We start from the raw sequence: 18,871 nt of genomic DNA on the forward strand, positions 1-18,871 counted from the left end.
TCTGAATAAATTCCATGTGGTGAACCCGTGTGGAGTTGGGCTCCAACTCAGGGGACAGGAGTCCTGGGCACTCATTCCACTGGGCCACTGAGTAACTGAATGGCCACGGGCAAGTCCTTTTCATTTTCTTAGCCTTGGTTTCCTTATCTGTACACTGGGGTGTGGGGCTGTGTGGAGGCCCTCTTGGATCCTGTCCAGATAAAACACACGTGGTGTGAAGCAGACTAACATTCTGGATGAATTTGATATAAATGTGGAATAATTGTTTTGTAAAAAGTTCTTAGGATGTCTTGTCCCTATAAGGCTTGACCCAAGAGAGAAGTGAGCCAGGGGCCCTGCGGGCTGCAGAGCCACTGTGAAGCGGGTGACGGCTGACTCTGACTCATCACCCTGTTGGGGTCACTCTGTTGTCCCCAGCATCCGCCATGGTCCTCTTGGTCACAACAAGCTCCTTGGAGTTGAAAAGCCTGGCTTTGAGATTTGAGGGCCTGGGTTTGAACTTGGAAACTACAAGTCACTTAAACTCTCCATGCCTTAGTTTCATTACCAGTAAGATGAACAGGGCTGATATTCAAAATGTTTGACAATGAGCGTGGCTCAGATCCTGACCTAAGAGTGGCCAGAGGTCCCCTAATGTGCCAGGCATTCACTCTTTAGGGCTCCTAGATAAGTCCCAGGCAATGATGGGGCACTGGGAAATTCAGGGCAGAGACCTTTGTTAACTGATACAGAATTATTTAAAAACATTTCACATTTGTTTTGGCTGTGCTGGTGAGAACTCCAAACGGCAGCACTGAAGATGGGGGTAAGAATGCCTACACGTAGGGCTCTGGGGAGGATTAGGGGAGGTAATGTGGATGAAGCACTTAGCCTGGTACATGTTGGTGCCAGGTCAAGTCAGCCACTATGGGGTTCTTGCCGCCTTGTCTGTCTGTTGGTGGCCCTTCCAGGCCAGCCATCTCCCCGCTGTGATGCACAGGTGACCAGCAGCATGTCCTTCAGAAACAAGTCCTTGCAAAGGTCTCCCACAGATCCCAGTGGAAACAACACCCTCCCTCCTGCTCCCAGGAGCAAATACTCACGAAGTCATCGGACCACTGCTCCTCTTCATCAGCAGGGTTCTCTGCAATGGCATGTGGGAAGCAGAAGGCACAAGTGTAAATCTCAGCTGGCCGGCCCCACTGTGTCCGCCACTAGCCTGCAGCTGCCTTCCTTGCCTTTGGGCTCCTTGGTCTTATTTACTTGGCTTTGAACAGTTATTACACTTATCTCATGTTCATCCACTTTCAATTCCTCTTTAAAAAAAAAAAATCAATTCTCAAATCATGAAAGTAAGTCCCACTGAGGCAGAGACATGGTACATCTGAACCACGTCTGTCTTTGTTAAGGAGCATTTTGGGGACTTTAGAATAACCCTGGAGACACCTGCAATTCATACCATGTTGCTTCTCAGGATTTCTATGAATCAGTATGTGGATGTTGTAGTAGAAGAGCACTGGAGAGGGAGTCACAATAGACCAAAATTCCCATGCACGCTCTGCTCCTAACTAGTCAGAGTGCGGGCAAGACAGCTAACTTCTCTGGGCCTCAGTCTCAAGATCTGTAAGGTGACAGATCACTTCTGGGATTCTCTGTGGCCCTTTCACTTTCTTATTGAAAAGATTTACCTGGTGCTTTAAAACTACATGCCAGGCAATATTTTCAGAGTAGTCTCTTAGAGATCTTATGAGGAAGCTGAGGCCCAGTGAAAATAAGTCATTTGCCCAAGGTCAGATAGCAAATAATAAAGCCAGGGCTTGAACCCTGCAGGCTGACTTCCAAGGGCATGCTGTGGGCTCCAGCACCATGCTACCTCACGACCTTTGAACTCCAGAGTGTAGGCACTGTCCTTGGCTCCCCAGGCAGGATGAAAATGGAAATAACGGGTGTCAAGGAGCTTAGGTTCTTGAAGAATAAAATAGATCTGAATTATGGACAGTCAAGGAGAATATCTGATTCCCTTTTCTCCAAAATACATTTAGAGTATGAGAAGCTTCGCATCCACCCCATCACATAAACTGACATTAGAGGGTAACTACAATTCGCTCAGCTCTACAGATCAACCAGGCACTGGTCCAGATGGCAAAGTGGCTCCTGCGACCCACCCAGGGAAGCTCCCAGCTCTTCTCTTAGCCCATTGAGCAGCCACGGGAGGGAATCCAGTGGATGGTCCCTGAACCCTCCGGAGCCTTAGTAGAACCTTTTCTTGCCATTTCTAGCCCCTGCAATGGCAGATCACAGACTCTAGCTCTAGGTGGACTCCGAAGAGGCACAGGGAAAGGAACTGTAGAGAAAAAATGGGGGCCTGAAGGAAGGGTTTAGAGCAGAGTGGCCAGATTTTAGGTTATAGCAGCAACAACGCCCTCTCTCGGGAAAAACGTGATAGGCACTAAGAAGGAGCTTTACTTTATGAGCCAAATAATGGGTCTAACTTTGACATTCACAGGAGATAATTCTTATTAAGTGATGATCTGAGCTAACATATCAAATTAGAGTACGCTGCAATCACCGGGGCTTTGCAAGAAGCCTGAGAAGACTAGGTCAATAAGTCCTCTTCCCAATATACTAAGACCTGGTACCGGGGTGGATGTGTTTCTAATACCTTAAGTTTGGGGATAAACTGAAGATCAGCACTTATGGTGGCAAGATGTTTTTGTTTCAACCTTTAAAATAGACACCTTTATAAAATACCTTTATAAAACACACCTCCCTGCCTCACCGAGCTGTGTTTGCTGAGTCTTTTCTCAGGGAACTGGGGCCCATTTCCTGGCCAGTCCCTGCTGAAAGTACTTGCAGAAGCTAACTACTTTTCCTGTCCCAATTATCTTTCCTCTCCAACACACACTTCATACTATTTCTAGTGATTTTCTTAAAATAAAGTTTGGAGCGTGCTGCTCCTTTCCTCAAGAATCATCAGCAGCTCCCTATGGAGTAGAGTCAAGGCTCTGAGTCCACACATTTTGATGCCTCCCCTTCCGGTCCCTCCCACAACTTCTCTTGCCATCTTCCATGTTCACTCACAGTGAAACTGGGCAGTGTGTTCCTCCCAACCTGTACTTTTGATCGTTCTCTGCTCTGCCTGGGCTATTTCCCCAGCCTGTCTTCCTTCTTTGCATGGAAATCCCTGTTATACCTCTGCCATAGGGTCTTCCCCAGTCCCTCGGGTTCTAATTATGACTCCTTCCTCTGGGCCCTCATAGGGGTTGCTGGCACCTTGATGACACGTGTGGTCCATTCTGCCCTGTGCTATGATCATTTTTTCGTGCCTCTCTGTACTGAAAAACAAGGCCTATTTAATTTATCTTTGTATTTGAACGGTATTTGGCATTTGTGATCCATGCAGTAATCAAAGTATGAAGCAACAGATGAGTTGAAGGAATGAGTATTAGGATACTAATAACAGATTCCATTTATTAAACACTTCCTATGTGCTCAGGGCTAGGATAAGTGTATTTTCCCAATTATCCTCAAAACAGAGCTTTGTGGAAGGTGCCATCATGATCTCAATTTTATAGTCAAGGAAACGGAAGCTAAGAGATGTGGCAAAATGTGTCTGAGGCCACATGGCTGGTGAGTGAGGGGGCAGGCTGGAGGCCAGGCTGTCTGTGTTGGTCCCTACAGCTGAAACCCCATGTAAACTGCCTGGCCCCCTACTGAGCCTTCACATAAAATCTAGGAGAAAGAAGGAATCCAGGCATCGTAGAGCACTGAGGCAGAGAAGAGAAAAAAGCATCACCACATGGGAGAGGCTGCCTGACAGTGCCCCTCTCTCCCCCAGCTACACCATCTCCTGGTCCTACCAGCAACTCACAACATCCTGTTCTTGAAGTCATGGCCTGCAAGGCCATTTCCCAAACTAAAATGCAGTATGCTCCAAAGTACTAGAACCAAAGTATGGGGTGGTGGTCCAGAATCTCAGGGTCTCCTAAAGTGGGTGGGTTGTGGTTTTAGAACCAGGCTCCCTCGGTTCAAATCCTGGCTCTGCTCTTTACTACCTGCTTGGCAGAGGACCAGGACTTTAGTTGTTTAAAGCTCAATTTCTCACCTGTGAAACAAGGGTAAGAATAGTGCCTGCCTCATGTGTTTATGAGAACCTAGTAATACAATACCTGCGAGTGCTTCCCAAAACCTGGCATGCAATAAATGGTGTGTTAATGTTAGGGTTGTCTTGGGTATTTGACAATGTCTTAATAAACCCTCACAGCAACACCATTCTATTTCACTCTAATGGCAACCACACAGTATGGCTACCATAAAGAAATGGACCCAAGAGAGTCTCTAATATAGAGGGTGACGCTTTCAGGAGGGTAAGTGTAAGTTTAGTATGGGAAAGGCGGTTTCACTTGGGATGGAAGGTTGCACGCCCCTGGCAGAAAGCTGAGATGCTGGTTGGGCCTCCTTATGAAGGACAGCCTTTCCATTGGTCGTGTACCTGGTTTGGGGCTTATGTTCCATTTATAGTGTCACAATCCCATGCCACACAATAGAGGGGCTCCTCCCCTTGCCAGGCCCAGGCTTTGTGATTCATGTGCCTCCCCCAGCCTGTGGGCCCAGCAGCTGGCGCCGTGAGGCACGTGGGAATGCCACAGTGGCCCCACTTCAGTGTCCACTCCAGGGTTTGGAGTTTGGGCTCTGGGGTCAGGCTGCCAATCAAAATCCTGATTCTGCCACTTGCTAGCAGCATGAACAGGCAAATTGCTTAACCTCTGGGCATCCGTTTTCTCACCACTGAAATGGATAGGATAAGTAGAGCCTGTGCCATGGGGCTTCATCAGAATGAAATGAAATAGCCCAGGGTAAGTGAGAAAGCCATCTGACAGCACCCATTGAGTAAGAGCTCCACGGATGCTGCTGCTCACTATTAATCTACTTTAATTAAACAGCCTGAAGGATAGATCAGCACTCTCATCTCCAATCTTCCCAGGGAAGTTGTAAAACGTTTCTAGGTTCACAGGGTTTAGGGGCCAAAGCTGGGATTCTAACCAAGGCTAGAGGACCCCAAAGTCCAAGATCTCACCCAGTCACGGAGGTAATAGACCTGGAGTCTAGAAGAACAGCTGTGTATCACACCGAGGACAATCCAGGGCAGTGTAGGCTTTCCTGACAAATGCCTCAACACCTGGAATCATAGACAGGTGCTGGGAAAAGTTCTGTGAAGGGTGCACTCAGCAAAGGCTAAGGGGTTGCATGAGGCTGTGTGGTGAAGGTGGGATTGAGCTGGGCCTTGAAGGATGGCCAGGACCTGAATGAGAGAATGAAGATGAAGGAGGGCGTCCTCCTTCCACCCCCTAAGGCTAGGGCCTGTGTGTTAGCACCAGAAGGAGGGCTTAACTGATGGCTGGAAGGGGTATCCATAAGGCATAGCCATAAGGCATAGATGTGCTGGAATGAACATGCAGTTCTGGAGAGTCTGAGGAGAAAACAAAGCCAGGTTGTTGCCAGCCAAGGCGGTGCTCCAGCCACAGAGGCCACCGTAGGTCCCAGTGACAAGCTGGAGGCAGGAAGGTCGATGAGGATGGTGTTTGAGCAGCTCAGGCATGAAGAGACAAATGATGAATCAGACTGGGGGGCTTGAGAATGGAAGGGATGGCTGGAAAGGCAGTCAAAGAGTCAATGGTGAGAGCCTGAGTGAAGTGGTGAAGGCAAGGGTGGGCACGGAGCCTGTCTGTTCTGGGTCACGAGCAGCACCAGAGACTCTGGACATTGTGGGGCACCCTCCACGCTGTGTGTTTGACACACACACAGCTGTGGCCCCAATTCAGCTCTGGAGGCCATGCTCTGGCCCACTAGGCCTGCCAGCTTCTCCTCTTACTGAGCTGGTGGAAGGATGTGGGGGAAGCAGTGGGATGGGTGCAGTGCGAAGCAGGAAAGAAAGAGGGAAGGAGGCTGGGTTAGACATGGTGGCGGAAGCAGATGCAGGGGAGGAAGAGAAAGCAGAACTACAGAGGCCACAGGGGAGGCAGCCCATGGACAGTCTCCCTGGGTGCCCCAAGAGGAGAAAGGGATGTGACCCTTTGGGGAGTGGATGGGAGCTGGCTAAGAGAGGGGATTTGCATCTAAATACTTCACATTTTAAAAAGTCCTTTTGTCTGCATATCCCCTCATCCTTTCTCAGAGACCTGTGAACAGGGGGTGGGAGGGTGGAGTCCTGGCTTGGCTGTATGATCTTGGGCAGCCCCATGGCCTATCTGTATGACCGGCCATACAGACATACATGACCGGTCATACATACTGCCCATACAGACATACATGTCTATGTCGCCTGGCCGTATGACCTTGGGCAGCCCCTTAGCCTGTCTGGTCTCCACTTAGCCCTCACACGAGAAGCCAGGGGTGAGTGGTCTTTAAAGACTTTCCAGGCTTTCCAATACCTTCAAGTCCAAGTTTCATTCCTCTAGTCTTAGCTCCATGTGGCGGGGCTGGTGGTGAATGCCGCTCTCCCTGTGTCAGCGTTGCTGGTACCACCAATCAGAGTGGAGACAGGGAGACAAAAAAAAAAAAAAAAACAACAACAACCCAAGTGAATGCTGGCTTCCTTAAGGACATGAGGGCAAGGGCAAAGCAGTGTTATAGCTCACTTCGTGAGTGGACGGAGGTTTGCTATGCATTCCCTGTGCTTTTTCCAACCACCCCTGGGTAGTAGGGCCCCAGGGTCCAAGGAGAGAGCCCTTGCTCAGTTCTGGCCACTGGGGGGTGTGGAATGGCTGGTGGGGCTTTCCCTCCACAACAGTGGGACCTCAGGCAAATAGTGACCTGTCGGCATCCTCATTTATTATTGGGTCCCCCACTAGTCATGAAGCACCTGAAGGTCAGGGGCTATATTTTGTTCCCCACTCCGTATCTAGTAGAGTGAGTGTCACACAGGATATGCGCTGCATCATATTTGTCAAATGAGTCAAAGAACGTGTGAAACAGCAGAAGCACCTGGAGATATTGATTCCAGAGAAGAAACTATTCAAATGACCTAATTTCTTAATTTTATCCTTGGAGTTGCACAGAACAATTCGATCTCTGCTTTCTTGAATGTTTAAAAACTTGTACTGCGTGGCCATGAGGACAGACTTAGGAAGCCACCAGGAAATGGACTGCATCTCTGTCCTTCCAGGGCTGTCTGTCCTTGACAGGACCAGAGGGGCTTGGGAAGTCATCACAGGAAATGTCCAAACAGAATGTGGGTTTCATTTGTGGTGTGTGGTGTGGTGGGGGCAGGGGAGAGCACTGGGTTGGAGGTCAGGCTGCAAACCTCTGGGACTCCTTTTAGACCTGGGATTCCATGATTCCATAATTTTCCTATCAAAACTCAGGGTACTTAGCAGATGATGTCTGCTTTCTTTTCTTTTTTAGAACTTTGGAGAGAAGGAGGAATTTCTTCTCTTTTGTTAACTAAGCAGCTCGCTTGAGGCCCCCCTCCCCCCCCAACCTTGGCTTTTGATCAGGTAGATTTTAAAGATCAGGACAGGGTCTTTATTTTTTTTTATTTATTTTAATTTTTTTTTTCATTGCAAAGGAGTCTCCTGGTCAACTGTTGAGACTTGGTGACTGGCAAGGTGAGGTCAGTAAGTACTCTGTAACCTAGCAACTTCTGGAAAGTAGTCCAACAGGTCAGTCCCTAGACTTGATATGTTGGTCCACATTTCTTAGTGTGATAAGATTTAATTAGTGCCTAGGAGGAATTCAACTGTCTGATTTATTGCTATCTTGATCAGTGACAGAGAAAAAAAAAAACCAGTAAGCATGCTTTAAGGCTGTGATTTGGTTTTAGCTGTCAGGGATAAAGGAAGAGACTTCAATGATGTCTGTAGACCTGTGGTTTTCATTAAGGGCTCTATAGGTCTGTCCATGTCCAGGAAATCTTTATAAGCCAGTAGAAAGAGATTTTAGGCCTATCTTCCCAAGGCATTTCTTCTAGAGAAGGGCAGTATGTTGGATAATTTATTTTGCTCACCACTGCCATAAACAACACCAATCTCAAGACTACCCTCCGCTGACAACATTGATCCTAGTTGGACTGGATAGCAGGGACGTCAGAGAGGACTGAGTAACCATGCACCATCAATAGATTATCCTCCCCCCACCCCAACCCCCAGTGACCTCCAAGTATCCATTTTCATAATTCTCTATCCAGGAAGCCTTCCCTTCCCCACTTCCTCCACACCCTTCATCTCAGATTAGATAAGACATTGCTGTATGAACTTCCATAGAACTTTGTGCTTCCCCATCACCCTGAACTCTAATTGCTTTTGTACCATTGTACTTTTTTTCTTCACTATAAACACTGTGAGTGTGGAGACTATATCTGTCCTGTTTAGCGCTGTGTCTCCACCTAAAACCGTGTATTTGCCCGGCACATGGAAGATACTTAATAAATGCTTGAAAAATAGATGAGCGGATGGATGGATGGATGGATGGATGGATGGATGGATGGAAGGAAGGAATGATGGAATACTACAGCTCCACTATAGTCAAATGCCTAATAGATTTGGGCATTCTTAAAATTAGGATGGGCACTCTTATTTTCAAATGAGTAGAACATAGTTCCCTTTTCAGGAAGTAAATATGAACATGAAATTAGTCAAGAGTCCAAGTATTTTAGAAATACTCTTACCTGAGGCATAATCTCTTTGAGGAACACTTGGAGGCGCTTTGACTTTCAGCCTATAGATAACAACCATTAGACAAATGGTCAGGACACTGTTGTCAGGACGACTATTGTCAAGGCCCCAAACAGCAGATATAGAGGTAACAGACAGATAACTAATAGAATATTAGCTTCTTTTGGACCCATCTCATTGAAAGACTGAATGTATTGTAAATGGAGTGAAGCCATTAACCAGAGGTCTCCCATCTCCCTCATCTCTCCAGTGTGTAATGGGGCTGTCACTCAGCAAAGGTGAAGTCCAGTGGTGGAAGGGTTCTGAGAGGTCAGAATACAAGCAAGTACAGAGTTCAGAGGTTCAAGGAAGAGAAATGTTGATTGGTTGATAGGGCGATAAGAGAAGATGGACTCTATTTGAATAAATAATTTAATAAATGCTTTAAATATCAAAAAAATATTAGCAGTAAGAGAGCACTTGGGTTGTAGGTTGGACTGAGATTATTTTGGCACTACTGAAAAGTGCCAAATAAATGAGTAGTGAGGGTCTCCAGGTTGGAGATTATGATATTCAGCTTATTTAGACATTGAACTGTTTCAAGCACTCTCAAAACTACTTTAGTATCTTTATGCATATATAAAATGTTTGAATATTCACAATCCTTCCCCCATCACCAAATGAAGAAAATTAAAATTACATTTTAAAAATGTATCCCAATTTTTAAAGGCTTACTAAAGTTCTGACAACACCTCCCATTCTATTATTTGAAATGGCTGTTTTCTAGTAAATTATTATTCTTAATAATAGTTGCCATTTTATTTAAGAATGATTTGCTTAATGAAATTTAAAGTATATATAAATAAAACCTATATCCAGTAGCCTTTATTTACTAAAACATCACATCCTTTTTTAGAAGCAGGGAATAGGTTAACCATTACGTGCAAAACATATTTCATTTCTTGTGGAAAAAAAGCAGTATAGAAATTCATGTCTGATTATGAAAAATTGGTCTGACAAATGAGAATTGTAATGCTGCAAAAATAACAATATTTATATTTGCATAGAAATTTTGGTTTTTGTTTCCCCAAAGGTTCTTAGGTCGATTATTTCATTCAATTCTCACAGCAAGCCAGCATGAGCTGGGGAGATATTATCATTAGACTTCTGATGAGGTCCAGATAGAAAGATTAGCCACAGTGTTATGGGGCGGGGGGGGGAAGCACAAAAACAAACAAGGAATCACGGTGCCAGGTCTGTACTTGGACCAGTAAAATTTCAAAAAGCACGAACCACACCCATTACCCATTATTGCCACTATTTCATAAGAGAAGAGAAAAGGTATTTTAATACCCAAAATGTTATCATCTCGGAATAAAGAACAGACTCAGGAAGGGGCTGGTGGTCACTGAACACCAAGCAGGAATAAAAGCTGTGGTTTGGGTCTTACTTAGCAGCCAGCAGCTGCATGTCAACCCCCAACGCTTCAAGGTCCTTATTTTCTCATTTGGCCATGGACCAGCGACAACTCTGTCACGGTCTTGTGTTAGGAAACCAGTGTGTTCAACCGTGCTTCCTCCTTTCAAGGTAGCACCTGTTGCCTGGCAACGAGCAAGAGCGTTAACAGCAGGTCACTCAGAACCAAAGGCCCACTGACTTCACCCAGGGTAACAACTATGGCAGCCATATTTTCCAAGCTCAGAGGAAACATGGTTTTTCTAGTCAAAATGTATTTTGGGAACAAAGAGCATAACGAAATAGGAACAGTCTGAAAAACTTTGAGCTCCATGGCTACTGTGAGTATGGCTACTGTGAGTATGAGCTCCATGGCTACTGTGAGCCTGACCAGGGAAGAGAGAGACATTTTACACAGTGGCTTCATATTATTGAGAAAACTGGTGTATTATAAAACTGGCACTTGTGGGATAATTAATCCCTAGCGATTAAAACAATGACTAGCAGGGTTCCCTCATTTCAATGAGATTTTGCATGTGTCAGAAATATTAAATTGAGAATAATCACACACCTCTCTCCACCACAGGACAGAACATGAGGACAAATTCTCCTCTAGCAGATGCCCCACAAGCAGAAGACCATTTTAACTGTTTGATGATAATGTCTTATACATATTGAGACTCATTTGCATTTTATAGTCTAAAAACACCATAAAACATGATTTCTTACTTTCAAGTTTAACAAAGACCAAAAAGAATGAAGACACTTTGTTCTGAAGGCATAGGAAAATGAAATTTTGTACACTATTAATGGTACAAAATTTTTGGCAAGCAATTTGGTAATATCAATAAAAATTTCAAGGACACAAAGTCTTCCATTTCTAAATTTCATTTTAGGAATTTAGCTTTCTGGTACACTCAAAATCTGTAAAAATTATTTATTGAAATGTTACTTATGACAGTTAAGCTGAAAGAAATGGCCACAAAATTTTTAGTGATCTTATCAAATTGCTCCCCCAAGAATATGCCAGTTTAAACTCCCATACCTCCTTCCCTTTAAAAAGTGTTCACCGATGCATAGCTGGTTAAATGAATGATAATACATTTATAGGAGACTATTAATCAGCTGCTCAAAATGGAATATGCCTTATTTTTACATACCATCAAACAAAGATGTCCATGATCTAGCATTAAGTAAAATCACTAAGCAAAATCAAGTTGGTAGAATGGTTTATGAAGTATGATGCCATTCATGATGAAAATGTATGTGGGTACAGGCATGTACTGTATCACATACATACATACAGATATATATACCAGACTCACTCATGACAATGTCTGTTTCCCTGGAGTTGGTTGAAGTGGGGATGTGGAGAAGTGGCAAATTTTTACTTCATGCAATTCTGAACTGTTTGATTTTTTTTTCCTGGTGAATCTACTACTACCTTAATTTTCTAAATAAAAGAACTTAAAAACTTAACGGGATACTATTTCCTCTTTCCTCTTAACTTAGATTTTGAGTGGCAGATACAGGTATGCACAATTTTTATCTTTTTTTTTAAAAAAAAGCTTAAGAGTTTCTGATGCGCAGGAAGATTTGAAATTCTAGCTCTCCCTCTCTAAGTGCCAATTGAAAACACAATTTTAAGGCTATAATTGAAAAAGCAAAAATTGAAATATGGAAAACAGGTATGGCATCCTAAAAATGCTAGGACTGTGTTCTTAGAACTTCTCTTTTGGATTTCTCCAAGCGTGTCCTAGTGGACTTTAACTAAATAGTTATAGAAGCTGATTGTCCTGTCTTTGTTGACATTTGCTGGCACTTTGAGGGGGACAGCTCACTTTTACTGCAGTGAGAGGTAAAAGCAAAGTTCCCTGAGGATCACCCCATTCATTTGCCGTGTTTCCTGAAGATGGATCTTACCACATGGACTCTTGCCATGAGTAAGAAAGGGTTACATGCTAAAGAGGTCGCAACTCCTCACTTGGGTAACAGAGAACTTTGTTCTCTTCCACCTAGCACAGGCTGGCATAATGTGTGATTTATATAAATGAGTGCTTATATAGTGCTATGGAGTTTAACTTACTTTTTGATTTTGTTCATTATTCCACCTTCATTGTTCTTGATATCGTGGACCATCTTTTGAAGCTGCCTGCAAGAAGCAAAATTAAACACAAAATACTAATAAATAGGTCAATTAAAAAAAGTCTTCTATCCTTGAATACAAAAAGAGAGCTAAAGACCTATATATAATAAACCCCCCAAACAGTGGGAATTGTATTATATTTAATCAAATTGGCTGTTTGCTACTTGAGTAAAGGGAAAGTATTCTTTTTTATTAATTATTTTTATTAACATGCAATGTATTACTTGCCCTAGGGGTACAGGTCTCTGAATCATCAGTCTTACACATTTCATAGCACTCACCATAGTACATACCCTCCCCAATGTCCATAACCCAGCCACCCTCTCCATACCTCTCCTCCCCCTAGCAACCCTCAGTTTGTTTTGTGAGATTAAGAGTGACTTATGGTTCGTCTGAGGGTAACTATTCTATAAGGAACATGGTCATTGGGCATATCCCTATTCCTATCCCTGTCCCTGCCTATTGGATGTCTGGGCCAGGCTCAGGCTCTGAAGAGATATTTTGATTTTCAGATCTGTCCATTCTGAGGACACACATGAGACAAAACCCTCTGATAAACCTCACTGTTCACCACTGAGTGTCCTTAGACCATTCACATTGCAAGATAGAGTGACCTTGGACACGTGGGCTGAAATCAGGTCCAAGATTTTTTTTTTTGGTTAACTTTACTAGGTAGAATCTGGAAAAACTGTCACAAAAAAGATGTACATACACAGAAGCCATAAAGAAAATGATTAATGAATCTGACTGCATGTACATTTGGAAACCCTGTAGAACAAAAAATAATATGCACAAGATCAAAAGATAAATGATGTGCTGGAAGAAATATTTGCGACACAATAATAATGACTCGTGCTCTGATCGACAAATCTTATGACTCCGCAAAATATTATTAATAATTCAATAGGAAAAGGGCAAAAGATGCAAACACATGGCTAACAGAAAAGTGTGAGTGGCTAACAGACTAATAAAAAGATATTTAACATTACTTATATCTAAAGAAATCTAAATTGAAACAATAATGCGATATGTTTGGCTCATCAGACTGGCAGAACATTACTTGATAATACCCTGGGTAGATGGGGGTACAAAAATACAGATATTCTTGGGAATGCACATTGTTACAATCAATATCTATTAAATATTAAAACCTCCATGACTTTTGACCCAGAAATTCTGCTGCTAGGAACTTGCCATTATAAACATGGTCATAAAACCATACCATTATGTACATATAAACATTTCGTGTAATAGCCCTAACCCCTCCTGCCTCCCCACTAAAAAACCTGGAAACAACCTAAATGCCCATCAATCATTAAAAGGGAACTAGTTACACAGACTTTGGTAAAGCCATACGATGAAATGCCATAGACCCTTAAAAAAAAAAAAGAAGAAATACACACCTGTATTGCTGACACATAAAAATCTCCAACACATATTAAATTAAAAAAAAAAAAAAACGGTGAAGGAGAAAAAAGAAAAAAAAGGAAGAAAGGAAGTGAAGTTCAGAACAATGTGTGTACCACATATTTTTTTCTGTGAGATGAGAAAGGACACGTATATTCCTATAAGCCATTACACGTGTAGCTTTTTAGAGGGATATGCAAGCAGTTATTCAAAGACTGTTTTCAAAGGCAATAGAGCATTCTCATATGAATTAGGAAAAGGTAGCCCTTTCTTCTGGGTGGACACCTGCACAGTGGCAGAGCACAGAGCCTGGCAAACAGTCAAGGAATAGATTTTAGCCTCTACATGTCCTCAGAGCTGGGCGTGTATCAACTGTGGAGTGAAAGCAGAAGGCTCGGCTGGGGATGGGGGCTTCCGTTTTGTAAAAAAGAGACTTTCTTTTTATAATGAAGATTTTTCTATATTATTTGAATGTTCATAGCTTGTACAGATATCATTTCTATTATCTGTTTTATATACATATGTAGAGAAAAATGTTAACAGGGTCAGAGTATAGGGCCATGTTTTTCTTCCTTCATAATAAGTTTCTGACTTTAAAAAATATATAAATATATTACTTATATTTAAATATATTTACATGTAAAAGTATGTTCTACATTATGTGCAAAATATACATGTTTATAGTTTATATTGTATATAAATAATGATGTATATAATATATAAAATATATATTTCTTATTTATATATATACACATAAATTATGTATATATAATTTCACACAGTTCTGTCCTCAAAGAGTAAGATATTTGAAGTCACTTTTCAGGCAAGCCTTTCCTTTGTTCTGAAGAAACCATTTGACTGGGCCTTATAGTTAACAAAATGTAAATTTTGCACATAGCCATTGTTCTTGGAGAAAACTGTGATTTCCCATAAACCTGATCACAGATTTCTCTAACTCTGAGAGTTAGGCATTGTGTTACAGGTAATATGAAGACTGGGCACAATTAAGCTTGGTGGAGGCCTATGAAACCGTGTTGACTGGGGGGAATCTGGAGGAATATTCTCTGGCCCTGCATGGATTTAGGACGGATTTGTTGCGAAGCTCTGCAGTATGGGTGGAGCAGCTTAGAGCAGGAGCGGAAGCTTGCTGTAGGAGCTCTGCCTGGCCGCCTCTTGGCGTCCGCTGCTAAGTGTTACATTTAAGATCCATCAAGGCTGATGATCCACTGCAGTTGTTTACTGAGAGGTGTTGGGCACCAAGGGGTGGGGTGAGATTTACTGTGTAGGGATCGTCCCTCCTACCCTCAACCATTTTGGGAAAAGGAAGATTCTCAAATAAAGAATGGGTACTTGCCCTGGGGATTCTGGGGAGCTCCCGCCCCTTCCAGGTCAAATGACAGGAGCTAATACTGAAGAGCCAGACAAACCTGAGGGATATTCATTGGTGGGCAGGTGGGGAGGGATACAAGAGTGGCATGGAACCTGAGGCTGGGTCTGGGCTCCAGCTCTGAGAAGAGCCCTAACTGCCACCATCGCTAGCCATTTGCCATGAGAGAATTCCTCTCCATTGCCCCCCGAATGTTCAGTGGTATCCGGTCAGTCATCGCACCATGGCCTCAGCCGGGTTGTGGGGAAAGGTGTTTTCCATTGACTTGGAGGAGCAAAGTGCAGAGGGAAGACAGGCTGGAGGGTTGGGTAAAAGGATAAGAGAAACTTCTTTCAGGACAACTTTAGGCTGCATCTTGGGGAATTGCCTACAGAACTGGGGGACCCACTGAGGGGCCCAGGTTGGGATGTGGGAAGAGGTCAGTGCCAAATGGTCATTTGGATAACAAAGGAAATGAGGCCACATTTTGTATTCCCAGTTAGGGAGGCTGTGCTCATTAATTCCATTCCTGTGAGAACTCAGCAAAGCCCCAGGCTCAGCAGCAGAGAGAAAAGAATGGATGAGGGAGTAGGGGGACCACCTGCTCATCTGAGACACATGGAGGCTCCCTATAGCTGGACCTCTGAGTTACCTCAGAACACCACAGGATTCTAGAGTTTGTTCACACATATCCTACGCCCAATTCCTATCTCCTTTTCCTGTAGAACTCTAGGGAATCTCTGAGACAGAGGAATGAGGGAAAATGGAAGATAAGAGGGCTGGGCATGGAAAGGAGAGATTGAGAGAGAGGAGTTGGAATGGTTTGACTGGGAGGCAATTTAATAATTTCCAGTGCAGAGCAGACAGCGACTCTGACTATAAGCTGACTGTAACTGCACAGAACACCTTCAGGCTGAATTAATCCTTAACCAGGTTCAAGGACAAATTGAACCAGTGTAAAGGATGCCCTCTGAAGTTTGTCAAGAACCAGACACAGAGTAAGGGGGAGCCCGGGGCTGATCTGTATAAGCAGTTTTGCTGCAAGTGGAGATAAACAGATGTAAACTGTTCCAAGAGCCTGATGTAATTTTGCTCAACTTGGTATTTGATGCTTCTTGGCCTTTCCTAATTTCTTTCCATTATAGGTTATTAAAATAATTATAATTATAATATGTAATTATGGCACATTGTTGAATTGGTTCATAAACTATACACTTTGTATGCAAAATCTTTCTTTTCCCTCTGCCTCTCATTCACACAAATTCTTATGCCCATGGACTGCTCAGTTATAGCCACCCAGCTTCTGTCACCTGGAAAAACACAGTGTCCCCCAAACCAAGATGTGATGATACTCTCATTTCATTTTATCAACTATTCACACACCGTGTAATGCACAGCTTTCCTCCTCTCTGGCATCAACTGTCCCACTTTGGAGCACTTTTTTGTGCTACTACAACATAAAGCATATGCGAAAGGAATATACAGCTGGACTCTTCCCAGATTTAAATACCAGCTGTCTCACTGTGATAAATCAGGTGTAGGTGAAAATAAGCATAAAGCAGCTTCTTTTTGAATAGTCCTTTAAGAGATATCCTTCCATGGATGGCAGAAGGATAACAGGATCACAATTTAATTTTTAAAATTGTGAAGACACAGCCATGTTCACGTAACAAAATAAAATGAAGAAGAAAACTTATCTAATATATGTTTTAAGAAAATACTAATACGGTAATCCCTACGGAAATACCATCAGCATTTTTCACAGAGCTAGAACAAACAATTCTAAAGTTTGTATGGAACCAGAAAAGAACCTGAATAGCCAAAGGAAAATTGAAAAGCAAAGCAGGAGGCTTCACAATTCTGGACTCCAAGCTGTAGGATAAAGCTGTAATCATCAAGATGGTATGGTACTAGCAAAAAACCAGACACATAGAACCCAGAAATGGACCCATAACTATAGGAATAACTAATCTTCAACAAAACAGGAAAGAATATCCAATGGAAAAAAGACAGTCTTTTCAACAAACGGTGTTGGGAATACTGGACAGCCACATGTAGAAGAATGAAACTGGACCACTTTCTCACATCATTCACAAAAATAAAGTCAAAATGGATGAAAGACCTAAATGTGAGATAGTAATCCAACAAAATCTTCGAGGAGAACACAGGCAGCAACAGCTTTGACCTCCGCCACAGCAACTTCTTCCTAGACTCATCTCCAAAGGCAAGAGAAACAAAAGCAAAAATGAACTATTGGGACTTCATCAAGATAAAAAGCTTCTGCATAGCAAAGGAAACAATCAACAAAACTAAAAGGCAACTCATGGAAATGCAAATGACATATCAAATAAAGGACTAATATCCAAAATCTATAAAGATTTTATCAAACTCAAGACCCCCCAAATAAATAATCTAGTCAAGAAATGAGCAGAAGACATGAACACACATTTTTCCAAAGAAAACACACAAATGGCCAACAGACACATGAAAAAATGCTCAACATCACTCATTATCAGAGAAATACAAATCAAAATCACAATCACAATGAAATATCACCTCGCACCAGTCAGAATGGCTAAAATTAACATCTCAGGAAACATCAAATGTTGTCGAGGATGTGGAAAAAGGGAACCTTCTTACACTGTTGGTGGGAATGGAAGCTGGTGCAGCCGCCGTGGAAGACAATGTGGAGGTTTCTCAAAAAGTTAAAAATAGAGCTACTCTATGACAGCAACCGCACTATTAGGTATTTATCTAGAGGATATAAACATAGTAATTCAAAGGGATACACGTGCACCCAATGATTACAGCAGCAATGTCCACAATAGCCAACTATGGAAAGAGCCCAGATGTTCATAAACAGATGAATGAATAAAGAAGATGTGGTATATATATATACAACGGAATATTACTCAGCCATCTAAAAGAATGAAATCTTGCCATTTGCAATGATGTGAATGGAACCAGAGGGTATTATGCTAAGTGAAATAAGTTGGTCAGAGAAAGACACCATATAATTTCACTCATACATGGAATTAAGAAACAAAGCAGATGAACATAAGGGAAGGGAAGGAAGAATAAAATAAGGGAGGTAAATCATAAGAGACTTTAAACTATAGGAAACAAACTGAGGGTTGCTGGAGGGGAGGTGGATGGGAGATGGGGTAACTGGATGTTGGGGATTAAGGAGGACACTTGATGGGAAGAGCACTGGGTGTTATATGCAACTGATGAATCAGTAAATTCTACCCCTTAAACTAGAACTAACTTGAATTTAAATAAAACCTTGGCGGGGGTGGAGACCTTAATACATATTTTTTAAAACATTTTATTTATTTATTTGACAGCGAGAGATCACAAGTAGGCAGAGAGGCAGGCAGAGAGAGAGGTGGGGGGAAGCAGGCTCCCTGATGAGCAGAGAGCCCGACATGGGACTCGATCCCAGGACCCTGAGATCATGACCTGAGCGGAAGGCAGAGGCTTAACCCACTGAGCCACCCAGGCGCCCCAGACCTTAATACATATTTTTAAGCAGCATGGCACTTTAGCATTTTAAAATGGTGAGCAGATCACACAAATAATTGTAATTATTATGACTCATAGAAACCAAATAAAATTATACATTCACTCCTTTGTCACGGATTTAAATTTTTTTTTTTGGAAGCTTTTAAATTAATGTCAACAAACTGAGCTTTTAACAACACCCTAAAGTACCATGCCCCAGGCTAAGCCTGGATCTTAAAAGATTTAGATCTCTTGTGTTCTGAGTTGGATAAATAGTTGTTTGAAAGAAACCAGCAATTTTTTGCCTTCAAAGGCAGTCCTTCTCACCTTCAATAGCCCTGCCCAAGGGCTATTGAAAGGCAG

The 18,871-nt window shown here is 42.7% G+C and overlaps 1 protein-coding gene across 4 annotated transcripts in view; it reads right to left on the reverse strand.

The window, feature by feature from the left end:
- BLNK (B cell linker) overlaps positions 1–18,871 on the reverse strand; it is a 76,067-nt gene that overhangs the window by 37,785 nt on the left and 19,411 nt on the right. For 2 of the 4 annotated variants that reach the window (XM_046026986.1, XM_046026987.1), the window contains exons 2-5: positions 12,172–12,237; positions 8,645–8,694; positions 6,411–6,494; positions 1,083–1,123 (exon numbers count right to left, since the gene is read on the reverse strand). In XM_046026986.1, coding sequence (XP_045882942.1) covers positions 1,083–1,123; positions 6,411–6,494; positions 8,645–8,694; positions 12,172–12,237 — 241 coding nt within the window. The remainder of the gene's footprint in view (positions 1–1,082; positions 1,124–6,410; positions 6,495–8,644; positions 8,695–12,171; positions 12,238–18,871) is intronic. The other 2 variants (XM_046026988.1, XM_046026989.1) reach the window with 1 other exon arrangement.

Source organism: Meles meles, chromosome 13 (assembly GCF_922984935.1).
Source record: "Meles meles chromosome 13, mMelMel3.1 paternal haplotype, whole genome shotgun sequence".
Taxonomy (NCBI): Eukaryota; Metazoa; Chordata; class Mammalia; order Carnivora; family Mustelidae; genus Meles; species Meles meles.